Source organism: Arvicola amphibius, chromosome 6 (genome assembly GCF_903992535.2).
Source record: "Arvicola amphibius chromosome 6, mArvAmp1.2, whole genome shotgun sequence".
NCBI classification, from domain to species: domain Eukaryota; kingdom Metazoa; phylum Chordata; class Mammalia; order Rodentia; family Cricetidae; genus Arvicola; species Arvicola amphibius.
This window is the reverse complement of record NC_052052.2, coordinates 5,146,063-5,160,162: the sequence shown is the minus strand read 5'-3', so window position 1 is coordinate 5,160,162 and position 14,100 is coordinate 5,146,063. Positions and strand designations below refer to the sequence as shown.

The 14,100-nt window shown below is 54.0% G+C and overlaps 1 protein-coding gene across 1 annotated transcript in view; it reads right to left on the bottom strand.

Annotated features, from left to right (window-relative positions):
* Positions 1-14,100, bottom strand: part of Camta1 (calmodulin binding transcription activator 1) — an 811,989-nt gene that overhangs the window by 82,325 nt on the left and 715,564 nt on the right. Inside the window, exons 8-9 of the mRNA XM_038333569.1 lie at positions 7,122-7,262; positions 3,558-5,407 (exon numbers count right to left, since the gene is read on the bottom strand). Of these exons, the coding sequence (XP_038189497.1) occupies positions 3,558-5,407; positions 7,122-7,262 (1,991 nt within the window). The remainder of the gene's footprint in view (positions 1-3,557; positions 5,408-7,121; positions 7,263-14,100) is intronic.

Below are 14,100 nucleotides of genomic sequence, written 5' to 3'. Positions count from 1 at the left end.
CCACACCATCTCGGATTATTCACAAGTATATTTTTGCCCACATGTATGTATACGTGTATCCGGTGCCCTCAGAGGTCAGAAGACAGCATCAGGTCCCCTGGAACTAGAGCTACATATGGTTGCGAACCACCACACAGGAACTGAGAATCACACCCAGGCCCCCTGCAGAGGAGCTAGTGCTCTTAGCGGCTGAACCATCTTTTAGGCTTGCAGTCTGCTCTTGCCTTGGGTAACCGTGTGACCTCAGGCAAGTGGCCCAGTCCCTCTGGTGGCTGTGGTTATAGATGCCTTTCTTTTCCCAACAGCTCTACCGAGTCAATTCAGGGCTCTATCACTGTGTTGGTGTAGGAGTTGGAAGCGGCTGCCTGGGTGTGATGTCATGCTCTGATCCTGGTCCTCCCATGAACCCTGGGAAGTGGGAGAACCTTGGCTTCAAAAGGCCACAGACAGTTACCATGTGAGAGGGGGGTGAAATGGAATAACTGCAATCCACGGCTGCTGGCATGATGCCGGGTTGCCGTGGGGGAACAAAGGACTGCCGGGAGGACTGGAGAACATCAAGACCTTCTCCATGGCAACTGCCGCAGGACGCCTCAGCATCCATCAGTTCCAGGGACAGTTCCCATGGCAACCACTCGCCTGGCTGCACTGAATCACTTGTGATGTCTGCGTGCCTGACAGTTCTAATTGCAGCTTCTTCTGCCGGGTGCAGAAAGAGCTAGTGGCGGGAGATGATGCAGGGGGAGGCTTGGGGAGCAGTGGGGGTGCTCTCTGAGGTTTCTGTCCTGTGAGCCCTGAGACAAAGGGCCTTGAGTTCCAATGTCCCCTGGGTAGATGCTGAGGCACAGAGAGCATTGGTGTGTGTGCATGTGTTCTGTTATGTGGTGTGGTGTAGTGTATGTGCTGTGTGTTACATGTGTAGTGTGGCATAGCATGTGCCTTTTATTCTGGGTGTGGTGTACATCGTATGTATAAATCGTATGTTCACTTTGTGTGTGTGTGTGTGTGTGTGTGTGTGTGTGTGTGTATTGGGGACTAGCTGAGAGGTGACCCAGTGGGCAGTGTGGAGGAGACGTAGGAGGGAAGCACACCCAGAAAAGAGCCAATAGCCCAGGCTAGGCATGGCATGCCTGGGAACCATTGCAGCGTAGAGCTGGTGGGGGTGGTAGGCCAAGTGACCACACAGCCTGACCCCATCTTTGTGACTTAAAGTGTGGTCCCAGCTACGGGTCTTGTTAGAGTTCTCCTTGAGCTTACCAGCGCCCCTTTCAAACCCGACTCCTGATGAACCTCTTATCAGCTGGCATGGAAAGAAGGCACGATACCCAGAATCATGACTACAGAAGGTTTGAGAGGGGACTTGGTGTCAGAGAGAAGTGATGCCTTCTTACAGAACTGGAGAGAGTGTCCTGGGCGGGAGAGCCTGGCAAGGAGGAAGTCACCTTGGGGGCTTCACCATGAGGTCCTGCTGGGCAAAAAAAAATGACTCTTTGCTCTGATCAAATTGATTCTACTTTGCTTCCATTTCAGGGTGCCGGGAATTATCAGGGTTTCCGGAAAATCGGGGTTGGACACCCGTGCCTACTATTGCATTTGCCATCCTGGCCTGCCCTCTGGTGGAGAGCTGCTGAATTACGGTCTCCGGGATGCGGTCGAAGGCTGCATAGGTTGGTGAAGAACTGAGGAAGCCAGACTTGCTGAAGACCTCATTCAGAAGTTAGAGCGCTGGCCTGGGCACACGCTCGCAGGCTGGGGAACAAGGCGATCCCGCCTGACAGGTGATCCACAGCGTGGGCTGCAGCGTGCCGCACACTTATAGGCTTGTATGAGGGCTGCTCCTCCCAAGTCCTAAGACACAGCGGTCAAGTCCACTCCTTCTCTTAGGAGTTGCTTGACAAGGGAACTGAGGCCCAGAGGGTCAGACTTCAGAGTGGGGCCAGAAGGCAGATTTGACCTCTTCCCAGAATACACCTCTCCTTCCAGGTCCCTTTAAACGGTTTCCCCAAGCCTCCTGGAGGAGGCTACCCAGTGGGTCTCTGAATGAGAACAGCAGGAGGACCATGATGCAGGCTTGAGAAAGCAGGGTGACAGCCAAGCCACGCCAAGAGGTAGCCCAGTAGGGCCCTTCTAGGTGCCTACCGAGGGCTTGGACTGTGGCAGAGTGGGGTGCTGCCAGTCTTCAGGGTCTCCAGGATCCCATTGCTGCTTTACATTTTTTATTTATTTTTTATGTGTATGGGTGGTTTTCTTGAATGGTATTTGTGTACCACATGTATGCCTGGGCCAGAAGAAAGTGTTCAGGTTTCCTGGGACTAGCGTTACAGACAGCTGTCAGCTTCTATGTGGGTGTTGGGAATTGAACCTGGGTCCTCTGGAAGAGCAGACGGTGCTCTTAATCACTGAGCCATCTCTCTGGCCCCTCCATAGGAGCTATTTTAGAGATAGGGAAGGTGGCAACTTCTCCAAGGTCGCTGGAGTATAAGGGCAGAACCAAGCTCCCCACCGGATCCTCCAGTTCCAGCCCCACGCTCCTGGCCATTCACCTCCTGTGGCAGTCTCACCACTCCCTCCAACATCCTGTGGATGCTCACGAGACCATATGGGCAGCGTCTGCTGTGTCTCGACATCAGCCTGCTACCTAGGCTGCGGGTCCGGAGGCTGGGCTACTCGGATACCTTTCTGACCTGGGCTTTACTGGGGGAGAGGAAGTATGAACCTAGTCCCTGCCTGTCACCTAGATGATGTGGCGGGGGGGAGGGGCTGGTGTAAAAATTATGGGCAGCCACCCTGGGGTAAAGTGTCTGAGCCAGAGGCTGTGCTGGCACAGCCGGAGAGATCTTCAAGCTCTGCCACATGCAAGCAAGGTATTTAGGGGATCCGGAGCCGCACTGCCCCCTTCCTAGCCCATTCCATTTTAGTGTACCTGAGGCACAACCTGGGTCTTCCTACAGTCCTGTTGGGGTGGTAGTCTCTAGGGTGAGAACCCTGGAAATCAGCCATTGATGAGGGGAACACAGGCTGGATCCTGGGGCACATACCATGTTGATTTTGTAGATGGCTGAGCGCCCCAAAGTTGCACACTCCCTCTCACTTTTGGTGGGAAGTTTCCCCACTTGCTTTAGTGAAGCCGAGCTTGAGCTACAGGGAGCAATAACCCCAAGACTCTGATGTTGATTTCTGGATGCTTTTAAAAGTGGTTCCAAGACACCCTCCGTCCCCAAAGAAGGGAGGGTGGAGAGAGAGTGGAAGGTAGGGCTGGGGACAAAGCAGGAGGAAAGGAGAAGGGGAAGAAAGAAAAGGGAACGGAAAGCCAAGATTGTAGCCAGAACACAGCAAGCTGCTCTGGCCAGAGCTGGGAAGGGCAGCTTGCCTCCTGGGATAGCCCTGACTGAAAACTCCTTGCTACAGTAATGTCTGAGTGCCACCGCGGGAGGGAACAGATTTGTTTCCCCGTCAGAGCTCCATCCAAATGGCCGCATGCAAACAAGCTTCCCAGGCTGCGCCGCGGCACAGGTGAGATGGGTGTAGGGCGGCGTGTGGTAGCACTTGAAGCTTACCTCTGGGTAAGACCACTCTGGGGAGTAGTCAGTCACCATGAACACCCGTCCACTCTGCTGCAGCATACCCAGGGTGCCCTGGGCAGAGGCAGCCGAGACCACCTCGGCGACATGCATGTAGGCCATGGCGCCGGCCCCGCCCTCGGCGCTGCTCAGCTGCAGGCTGCCCTGTTGGGGGCTGCAGCAGGGAATGCACATCTCCGCCTGGGTGAAGGGTGCGCGCGCCCCATCTTCTGACTGTGAGAGTGCAGCACTGTCCCCCGACACCAGCTGGTGCCCGTAGATTGTACCACTGCCCCCCTCCACAGAGATGAAGTCATTGATCAGGTCTGAGAACTGATTGCTGAAGGAGATGTCAAAGTGGTCCAGGCTGAGCTCCATATTAGAGGTGTTGCCCAGGCTGGGCTGGGCCACCGGGTAGAGTCCCTGCACCACATTGCTTGGGAGAATGGGGACACCACCTGCACTGCGGATCACCCCATTGGTCTCTGGTTGCAGGTAGTGCTCTGAGCCACAGGCCTGCAGCTCCCCAGACTTGAGGAGGACCTCACCCCCTTCAGCTGCCTGGGAGGTCTCCATGGTAACCTCCCCTTCTGTGGTCATGGCCTGGAAGTTGGCCTGGAATTGCATGAGGTGCAGGGAGGAAGTAGACTCTATCCGCGTTTCCACATGGCCACTGCAAGAGCTGGTTTGGGATGAGGCCTCCGTTTTCACCGTGGGCATCACAAAGGTGGCCCCAGAGTCGCTCAGGCTGCTGTGGGCATTCTGCTCAAGGGGTAAGGGTTTGCTGGCATCCTGCAGGAAGAAGCTGGGGGAGGGGGTCTGGTGGATGTGGGGGCTGTGGCCCGTCTGGCTGAAGCTGGACGTGTAGTCCTTGTTGGAATCAATGGCGCTGAAGTCCATCTGCTCAAGGGTGGTGCTGGGACTCAGGCCGCCGCCCGACGGCAGAAGGCTGGATCCCGCGGTCAGGGTGAGGGAACTGGATGCAGCGGCTGCTGCCGAGGAGGAGTATGCCGCCTCTTTGGCCATCTGCTGCTCGAACGAGGTGTCTTCCGTCTTGATCTCCTTGGTGAGGACGCTGGTGAAGCCAAAGCCCCTCTCTGAAGGCGGCGAGTGCCGGATATTGGTGCTAACCATCTCGGCTTTTAGGCCCCCACCCCCGTATGTCTGGCCCTGCTTTGGATTATTGAGGAAACAGTCGGGGTCAAAGTTCATGGTGGTTTCTGGAATCTTCCGGCCACCATCAAGGGTGGTGGAGAGGACCAGCTCTTCGGACACATTGGTGGGCAGCATGGACAGGCTATCTGAGCTGCCCGTGGTGGGGAAGGCAAACTTGTGGCCGTCAGAACTTACAGCCAGTACAAGGCCCTGAGAGGCATCAGGCGAGAGGAGGTGGTGGTTGGGGCCGGCGGTGGGGGACATGGTGTACACGGCCTCATTAGTGACCTCGGACATGAACACTGTGGCACTTTGGGACAGTCCCCCCATCACAGAGGCCACTGCCATGCTGGACACACCTGTGACAACTGGGCTGTCTACCATGTCGGGGTCGCTGTTGAGCCCGCTGCTGATGGACACCGGGGAGCTCTGGGTGGTGTCAGGGACCTCCACCTGATTGGTGGAGGAAACCTCTGTGCTGTTTTGGTGTAGCAGTGCTGGCTTGGCCACCTTGCCGTTCCTCTTTTCCCGGCTCGTGCTCCTGCCGTGGCTGGGTTCATGCTTGCCCTCCGACACATCGTTATGCTGCACCTCCGAGTGGCCCCCATAGCCCCCAGCCCGTGGTTCCACCTTCGGTGAGATGATGCGGTGTTTGGCACTGTTACACTTATGATGCACGCTGCTGCCCGCTCCTGTGGAGATGGGAGCAGAACACACACACACATATGCACACACACCACACACACACACACACACACACGCATAAAGTCAGAGCTGGGACTTCGACTGATTCTTCTTTCAAGCAGTCAGAACCCTTTGCAAAGTCCCCATCCAGACCCCAGGCAGGACAGACCACCATCCTTGGACACTTGGGACATCCTCCAGACCTGGAGTTCTGCCACACCCTATGTGACCATCCTGCAATGATCAAATGTTTTGAACCTGTTGCTCTTTTTCAAAATTAGCAGAATGTGGTATATAGGACCCAGGGTGTTGCTTTCCAGAAAAGTCCTCTTCATCCCACCAGACAGACACTGCTCATCTGGACGGACTCTTTCTGAGCTGGAAGACTCATTCCAGGGGCTGTGGCTCTGTCTTCATGCCCAGCCCGACTTTTTACACCTGATTCTGACTGTGTAATGCTTCAAGAAACCTGTGACCTTCAGGACCCTTGTTCTGGGGACCAGAAACCCGAGATTGGCCCAAGGTGGTAAAGAATACACTCTTCTCCAAGCCAGGTCTCAGACCCTAGAATCAAAAAGCATTCTAGACCCTGCTCTGGGGCAAGAACGTATTTAAATATGTTTATTACATTAAGTTGTGGCATACGTGAGCCATGGTGTTGGTGTGGAAGTCAGGGGACAGCTAACAGGAGTTGGGTCCCTTCATCCACCAAGTAAGTCACAAACTCAGGCTATCGGGCTAGTTTACAGCATTTTCACCTACTGAGCCAGCCCAGCAGGGAGGTATTTGAGGTGACCCTCTCCACCGCTCAGTTAAGCCAGGACCTGTCCTCAACTCCTTGGGACTTTCACATCTTCAGGGGTTCCTTCCTTCCTTTCCATTAGACGAGGGTCATCTGGCTTTTGAGAAAAGGGAGAATTCTTTCTGATTCTGTTTTCAGGCTCGCTGTCTAGGCTCCTAAATGTAAAAAGCCTTCACAGAGCAAGGACCCAGCTGAATGATGGAAGTGTCTAATGAAGGCAATTAGGGGAGGGGAGAGGCAAACCCCACCAAGCAAATGCCGTGGTCAGAAAAGCAGAGGCATTAGGGCGGGAGGGGAGTAGGAAACCTTCCCTTCCTGGGAGAGACAGATAGGTTTAGCTTGAGAGGTCCCATTGCTTCGGGACAAGTGCTGACAAACCTCAGAACTGGTGACCCGAGCCTCCTGCTGGGGCTTCCTAAGAACACGACCCCCACAGGGAGTGTATGGAGGCCTTGGACCCCAAACATCTCTACTCTCCTGGTGCAGCTGCGTGTTGCTCCTTGTTCCCACGCCTCATTGGAGATTGCTCTCTCTTTCCCAAAGCAGGCTGTGATGCTGATTCTGGTGTGTGTGTGTGGTGGGGGGCGCGAGGGGAAAGGCCAGGGTAAAGGGACTACTGGGTGCCCCTCTTAGCTGCTGTGATACCAACTTGTTCCTTGTCTCTCCCTTTCTGGCTACGGTAGGAGAGCCCGTTCTCTACATTCCCCAATTCAGTTGTCTATTCACAGGGAGGCCCAGTACCATCTGTCTCCAGAGACCTCCACTCATTCCCTCCCTCACTCGATTGGACAGCAGTGCCTCCCCCCATCCCCAACTGTGCCCACTGCCACCCCCTGCTTACCCCTCTTCTCACTGGACAGGACAGCAGAACCCACCACTCACTACCCAGTACCACGTGCCCCCCAGGGGCCCCAGCTCACCCAGGCTGCCGGTGCAGAGGCAGTTGTGGGTCCGAGGCTGGGGCTTGGTCTGGTGGCTGTCAAGGATCTGCTGCACCAGCTGCTCCACTGAGAAGCCTGAGCTGCTGTTCCCATTGCTGCAGGTCCACTTGATGCCATGGACTGCAGAGAGGAGAGAGAGGAGAGAGAGAGAGAGAGAGAGAGAGAGAGAGAGAGAGAGAGAGAGAGAGAGAGAGAGAGAGAGAGAAGCGTCAGGGGCTGCTGGCGATGGGGCTGCCCTGGAGATGGTATCAGGCTCTCTGAAAGCTCAGCATGCTGGAAGGCCACTGCTAGGATGGGTTTGGGAGGCCAAGTTAGCCAGCAGAGTCTCTGCTCTTTAGGAGCTCTGAGCTCTTCCTTACTTTTATCCCTTTGTTGAACTGGATGAGCTGGAGTAGTAATTTGTCTACAGTCTCACTTCTGTCTGTCCGAAGTCAAAGGCACTGGGAAGGCTCTTTAGGGGTTCCCAAGAGGAGGTAGAAAACAAGGACGGGAGGAAGACTGGAAGTTTGAGAGGCTCCGACATGTCTGCGGACTATAAGACTTTGTGCAGACTCACAGAGCAGAAGCAGGAGGGTTCACTGAGCATGTAGCAGGGGGCTCTCCCCTATAGGGAGACTTCAGCTTCCTACCTGTCCATACTTCTCTATTCCAAAGGGAATCACAAGAGCTGGAACAGGACTGATAGGCCCATGATCCCGCGTGTAGGGGACTCAGTCCCCATTCTCACTGATGGTCCATTATGTCTACAGATGCTCTGGGGGGTTGGCTCATTCCTGGGTGTCTGCAGTTCCTGGAATTGGGGTGAAGAGCCCAGAAAGAAGTTTCCACCTGCCTGGCAGGATGAGGCTGGACAGACCCCCTAAGACAAACCTACTTGCACTATTGAGTATGTGGAGAAAGCAGACCCCACCAAGAGTGAGTTGAGCCCTGAGTGGGAGGGGGCATGGCTCTACCCAACACTCTGGTATCTCCGACAGTGAACCCCCAGCATTGGGATTCCAGGAAGGAGGTGAGTGTGCAGGAAAAAAAGGCAGAGAGGTGGGTATCAAACGTGGGGACACTATGAGGGCTCCAGAATGCAGCCATAGGGGCTGCCTAATCTACAGGACAGGGAGGAGCTGGGCCAGGCTCACACCTGGGTTTGAGGCGAGGGTTGGCTTTTGTGTGAACTCAAGGTGCTTTAGTTGGCCTCTCTGAGCCTGCTTCCTTGTCTATAAAGTTAAAATGGGGGGGCTGGAGAGATGGCTCAGCAGTTAAGAGCACTGCCTGCTCTTCCAAAGGTCCTGAGTTCAATTCCCAGCAACCACATGGTGGCTCACAACCATCTGTAATAGGGTCTGGTGCCCTCCTCTGGCCTGCAGGCATACACACAGACAGAATATTGTATATATAATAAATAAATAAATATTTTTTAAAAAGTTAAAATGGGAAAAGACCGAGGTGTGCCTCACCAGCGAGTCAGGGAGAAGGCCCATTTGTATGTAGTTGTGAAACCTGAGCAAAGAGTATCATTGTCATAGCTGTCAAGGGTGAGGATGGTGACATGAATGAAGCAGGAGATGACAACAGTGCTCTTGGATGTGGCTGTGGCCCACAGACGTCTGAGGTTGGGAAAGGAGCTTCTTGGGGAATCCACAGACAGCTCAGCCTGCCAGACCCTGTGCAGACCCCACAGGTGGTCATCGGCTCAGGTCACTTTTCCTCATTGTGTCAATGGTGCGTTTTTAAAGGGAAGAAGCTGGGTCTGCGGTTGGGTTCTGGTTGTCTTCCTTTGGGCTCCTCTTGCCCACGTGGCTGGGTGATGGTTACCTTCCTTGTCCTTTACTCTGGGGGTCTTCAAGGACTTGCCTCCAAAATCTTCTGATGCCCCCAGTACATTTCAGCTTCTGATGGGAGAGGATGAGCCTAGGTGGCCTTTGCTGCTACTCTGTCCATCTGTCTAGCCTTGTAGATGTCCCTGCCTGTGTTAGTCCTGTGCAGTCAGACAATGATGTTTGTGGTCCATCCTTCTGTAGGTGGGGAAGGGCTCCCTGTGTGTGTGTGTGTGTGTGTGTGTGTGTGTTCCAGTGGAAATGGGAATCCCCACAGATTCAGGATCTTGTTAATTACACCCATTTGGGTTTCTTTTTTCTGAACAGTGTGTTCCCAGGATGTTTCCAGGAGCCGGAAAGTATGGCCCAGGCTGGGGTCTGCCGTGCCTCACCACACCCATGGCATCTCCTTTCCAAGTTATCCTATGTCTATTTTCCCAGCACACAGCTGGACAGCAGGAGGGTCCTGGGCAGGGGCCAGGCCCCTACCTCTCCAGGTTCATTTCACAGATGAGGAAGCAGGCTCGGGGAGGGGAGATGATAACACGTATCATACCCAGGAGCTGGAGGGTACCATGGAGGCTCTCCTGCCCTACCAGAATGTGCCACAGCCTCTGTGTGTCTCCTCCTGTGTACGAGAACTTGACTCTGTGGGGCTGAAGTGTTTCAGGAATGTTTTAAAGCTCTCACAGTGTGTGTGCCTGTGTCTCTGTGTATGTCTATGTATACGTGTGTGTACTGTGTCTGTGATGTATGAGTGTGTGTATGTTTGTATATGTGTGTGAGCATGTCTGTGTATGTATGTTTATGTATGTATGTGTGTGTCTGTGTGTGAGTGTATATATTTTGTGTACGTGTCTGTATGTGTGTGTGATTGTGAGTGTGTATATGTGCATGTATCCTTAAATGCCACCACGATAGAACACAGAACTCTGTCCTGATCCTAACCTAGCAAGGAATTCAAGGCCAGGTAGAAGGGCCTTGTATTAGAGCATCTGCTATGGGAACCTTGAACAGGAGCCAGTTGCAAAGCCACGGCCACATGTTCCTTGGTGACCTCCCCCTCACCCCGCCCCTTGAATTTGGCTTTCTAGAGAGGTGAGTGTTCTCAGGGAAACTCCACTGTTGGCTTCTAGCCACAAGCCAGTCCGAGATGGTGCTTTGGGCTGGGTGGGCTCATGAAGCCTCCACGGGGCTGAGTGTCTGACCAGCTCCCCACATTCCTGCTCCTCATCCAACCATGCAGACCTCAGCCCTGCTGCCTCTTGCTTTCTTCCTGAGGTTGTGAAAGTTACAGAATGAAAACCCAGCGAAGGGAGACAGATTGCAAGCCATGAATTTCTGGATGCTTAACGCAAATTACCAAGAGTCTCGGTCTATCCAATGTGCAGATTGTCTTCCCCCTCCATCTGGAGGAGGGGGAGAGAAGCCCCCTCCTTCAGGGAGGGAAGCCGTTAGTACTGAATATCAAACACCATCAAGTCAGCTTTTAACACGGCATGCTCGGAGTCCCGACAGGGACCGAATCAGTGGGAAAGGAGATTTCTACTGCGGAGGAAAAAACGTGTTTTGAAAGGCAGGTCCACAAATTCACAGGGCACTTGCTACTCACCACCCCTGCCCAAGCCCCACACCTACCCTATGACAGCAACAAAAGGAAACTCAGGAAGTGCCCTGGATCAAATGCAAGGTCACAATAGGGCACAGAGAGCCAGGAAAACATCCTTGCTGGCTCTGAGCCACATTCACCCGCTCCTGGTCACTACTCTTCCTCCCGGCTCAGGAGGATGCCCCAGCTTGAAAGAATCTCAGACCCTCTCTTCGGTTCCCCTACATGGAGCCTGAGTGCTGGTCCCTGAGCCGGTCAAGGGGTAGAGGGGAACCTGAGTCCTCAGGAAGGCAGGGACAGGGGATATCCAAGAGAGGGGGTAAAGCAGGCACGGGGTGGGTAAACTGGCCCTAGCCCAAGCCTTCCCAGGATAGGAACAGCAGAGAAGACCACACTGACCTACAGGAAGCAGATGCTGGGACCTTAAAGGACTCCATCTTGTGGCTTCCTGCTGAGCACTCTGGGGCGTGGGGTGTCCCTGGGCTGCCTGCCGAGAGGCGGTGTGAGGACCTGTGGTAGAGCTGCAGCTGGGGGTGACTGTCAGAGAAACCAATCACCTCACACCATTGCTGACCTGCCTAGCAAGATGCTCTCCCTAATCAGACCGGAGGCATGGCAGCTTCCGCCATTATGAATAAATGAAGCCAATGCTAGCACCTGGCTGTGCCTGGAGACCTTCTTCCCAAGAGGCAGTCAGCTGCCATGAGGAGAGAGATTGAGACGAGGAGATTTCATCTTGACATGGGCATCTTAGGGCACCCTGGGTATGGCAGCTCCATCCATGAGTCTCCAGAGGAAGTGGAACGCATGGACCACTCTGCCTGCCTAACCAGTTTCTCCTGTGATGAACTGAATGGTGCTTCCCCAAAGCTACAAGAGGGACCCCACCTCAGATCTTTAAGAAAGTCATTAATAGATGAGGTCATAGGACCTCACGCCATGGGCAGACAGACCAGACGTTCCTGTACTCACAGGGAAGTCATGTGAGGTCACAGCAAGACAGCAGCCGGAGGCTGTGCACAGCCAGAAAGAAGCCTCGCCAGAAGCCAACCTCCAAGTCGCCTTGATCTCGGCCTTCCAGGCTCCAGAACTGGAAACAGCAAGTTTCCACCGTGCATACACACTGTAGTCAGTGGTGCTGGGCTGCAGTGACGCCTGTAGCCTGTTTCAGCTGCTATCCCAGCATACCACGGACTAGGGATTATAACAGGCAGAGATACGGTCTTCACAGTTCTGGAGGCCGGAAGACCAAATTCAGGTGCAGAGAGAGGGCAGCATGGAGGAGTAGGGAGAAGCTGAGGGATAGGTAGGAGCTGGTGGGAGAGCAGGGGAACAAGGAAGAGATGGGGAAGCAGAGGACACCTGACAGGTAGGTGTTCTTGAAAGTCCCAGCAAGCAGAGGTAGGGGACCAGGAGGTCCCCATCAGGGCTGCAGATCCGGACTTAGCCCAGGTACTAGGAGGTGTAGCTTGGCCTCCACCATGGCAGGCCAGGTGCCAGCATAGGAAAGCATACAGCTCTGTAGGAAGGACGAACTTGCTTTCCCAGGGATCTGGAAACGAAGCTAAGGCCTCCATGATACAAGTGGCCCTTAGACCCGCCTCCTCACGGGGGATCCCTGCCACTAAAGTGAGGTAATGGTGTCCCAGGCCAGCAGATCTTTGTTCTGTCCTCATGGGCTTATGTGGTGACCCACACTTGCTGACGGCCGCAAGGGACGATGGTGTTGGGAGGCAGGTGGCTTGCAGCTGCAGCTGCCTCTCCAGCAGCCGTGTGTGGTTGCAGCTCTTTCCTTGTGTTCCCCGGAAGCATTTTCTACCTCAGTTCTCTCACCCATAAACAGCTGTCATGATGCTTCCCCTGACTCCACCCCACTCCTCAGGGGACTTTGAGCACACAGGGGTAGGTAGAGGGACAATGACTTCTGCTGAGACAATTTACTCTAGGGGGACCCTGGGAAGGGACAGGATGGGGAAGGAAGGAGAGGCCCTTCAGCCCTGGCGGTCCCTCTGTTTCTGGAAGGTGGACAGGGCAGGTCTGTCAACTTCCATCTCCACAGTGATGCATGCACCAGTGAGAATCCATGCTGATCCCCCTTTTTTCCCCAGGGAGAGATTCTTGGCACTGAGGCAAATAGGTGACAAGTGGCAGTGTCCTTGTCCTGGTGTCTTTGTTTTAAGGGTTGTTGGGACCCTCCTTTCCTCCTCTTCTGTCTGAGTTCATCTATATCCAGCACCTGCCACACAAGAGACCCATGGCAAGGGTGACCATTTGTTTAACTTGTTATCCAAACCAGGTCACCTTGGACACAGAAAGGTAGTCATTTACTCGGATATAAACCGGGGTACTCCCAGGCAAGCCTGGGCGTGGGGGTCACCCTTTTTCCTCGCCATATGACAGAGCCAGCTGGAGAGGGAGCCCATTGCCCCGCCTAACCTCCAGTGAATGTGAGCCCCTCTGGAAATCTTTGAGTTGTTGATGCTCGAAGGCTGTCACCATAGCAACAAGGTCAATGGGAAATGGCAGCCGTGCGTAGGTTTAATTCTCACTGTATCCTTGTTGACAGGAATAAAGGCCCTGCTTCTGATTTCTTGGTTCAACTAGATGAAGTTTTCATTAGATTCAACTTCTCATATCCAGACACCCACGTGCTACTCAATTCTCCATCTCGTCTCCCTGCTCTCATTCTATTGGTGCCGAGGACAAAGTTTCCACAGATCTCATTTTGAGGAACACCGCTGAGTCTGAGAGGGCTGGGGTGGCATGCATGCTCGCTGTGTGCAAGGATCCTCTGGCTGCAGCGTCTCAGCTGAGCTTGACGGCTAGTTCTCGCTGTTGAGATGTGGAGTGTCAGCCCCTCCTGCTTTTTACTGGGAGCCCTAGGCTTCATGCCATGTCATGCCTCCCTAGGAGAAAGTCAGAGGCTGGGGTTTGGTGTCAGCTGTGGAGTAGAGAACTTACCCTGGTCATATTGCATCAGATGGTAGTGAGGGGTTGGGACTCCTAGGTCAGGAAATCTAGACCACATGGGAACAGCATGGCCTTGGCTTCTGCATTTCACCTCTAGGAAAACCATAAGGACCCAGGATGCCTGAAGAGTGGCCTCAGCTGAGTGTGTCTGTCTCATGCAGCTTATACTCAGTTTGGCAGGGAGAAGAGTCTCTGTTGGTGCCGTTACTTCAGACCCGGAGTCGCTAGTCCTTCCACTTCTCCAGGGAAGAGCCATCAGGGAAAGATGCAGATGTAGACAGCTGGGTGTCCAGTTCTTCTGGGCCAATTCAAAGTAGGGACAGGAGACCCCTTCCAGTTGTCTAGATGACAGATTTCCTTTAGGAGAAGCCTCCTCTTTTTTCTTTCTTTCTTCTTCGTTTTTTCCCTCAAGACAGGATTTCTCTGTGTAGCCCTGTCTGTCCTGGAACTCACTCTGTAGACCAGGCTGGCCTTGAACTCTCAGAGATGCTTCTGCCTCCTGAGTACTGGGATTAAAAGCATGCACCACAGTTGCCCAGCAGGAAACCTCCTCTTAACTCCCAATTAT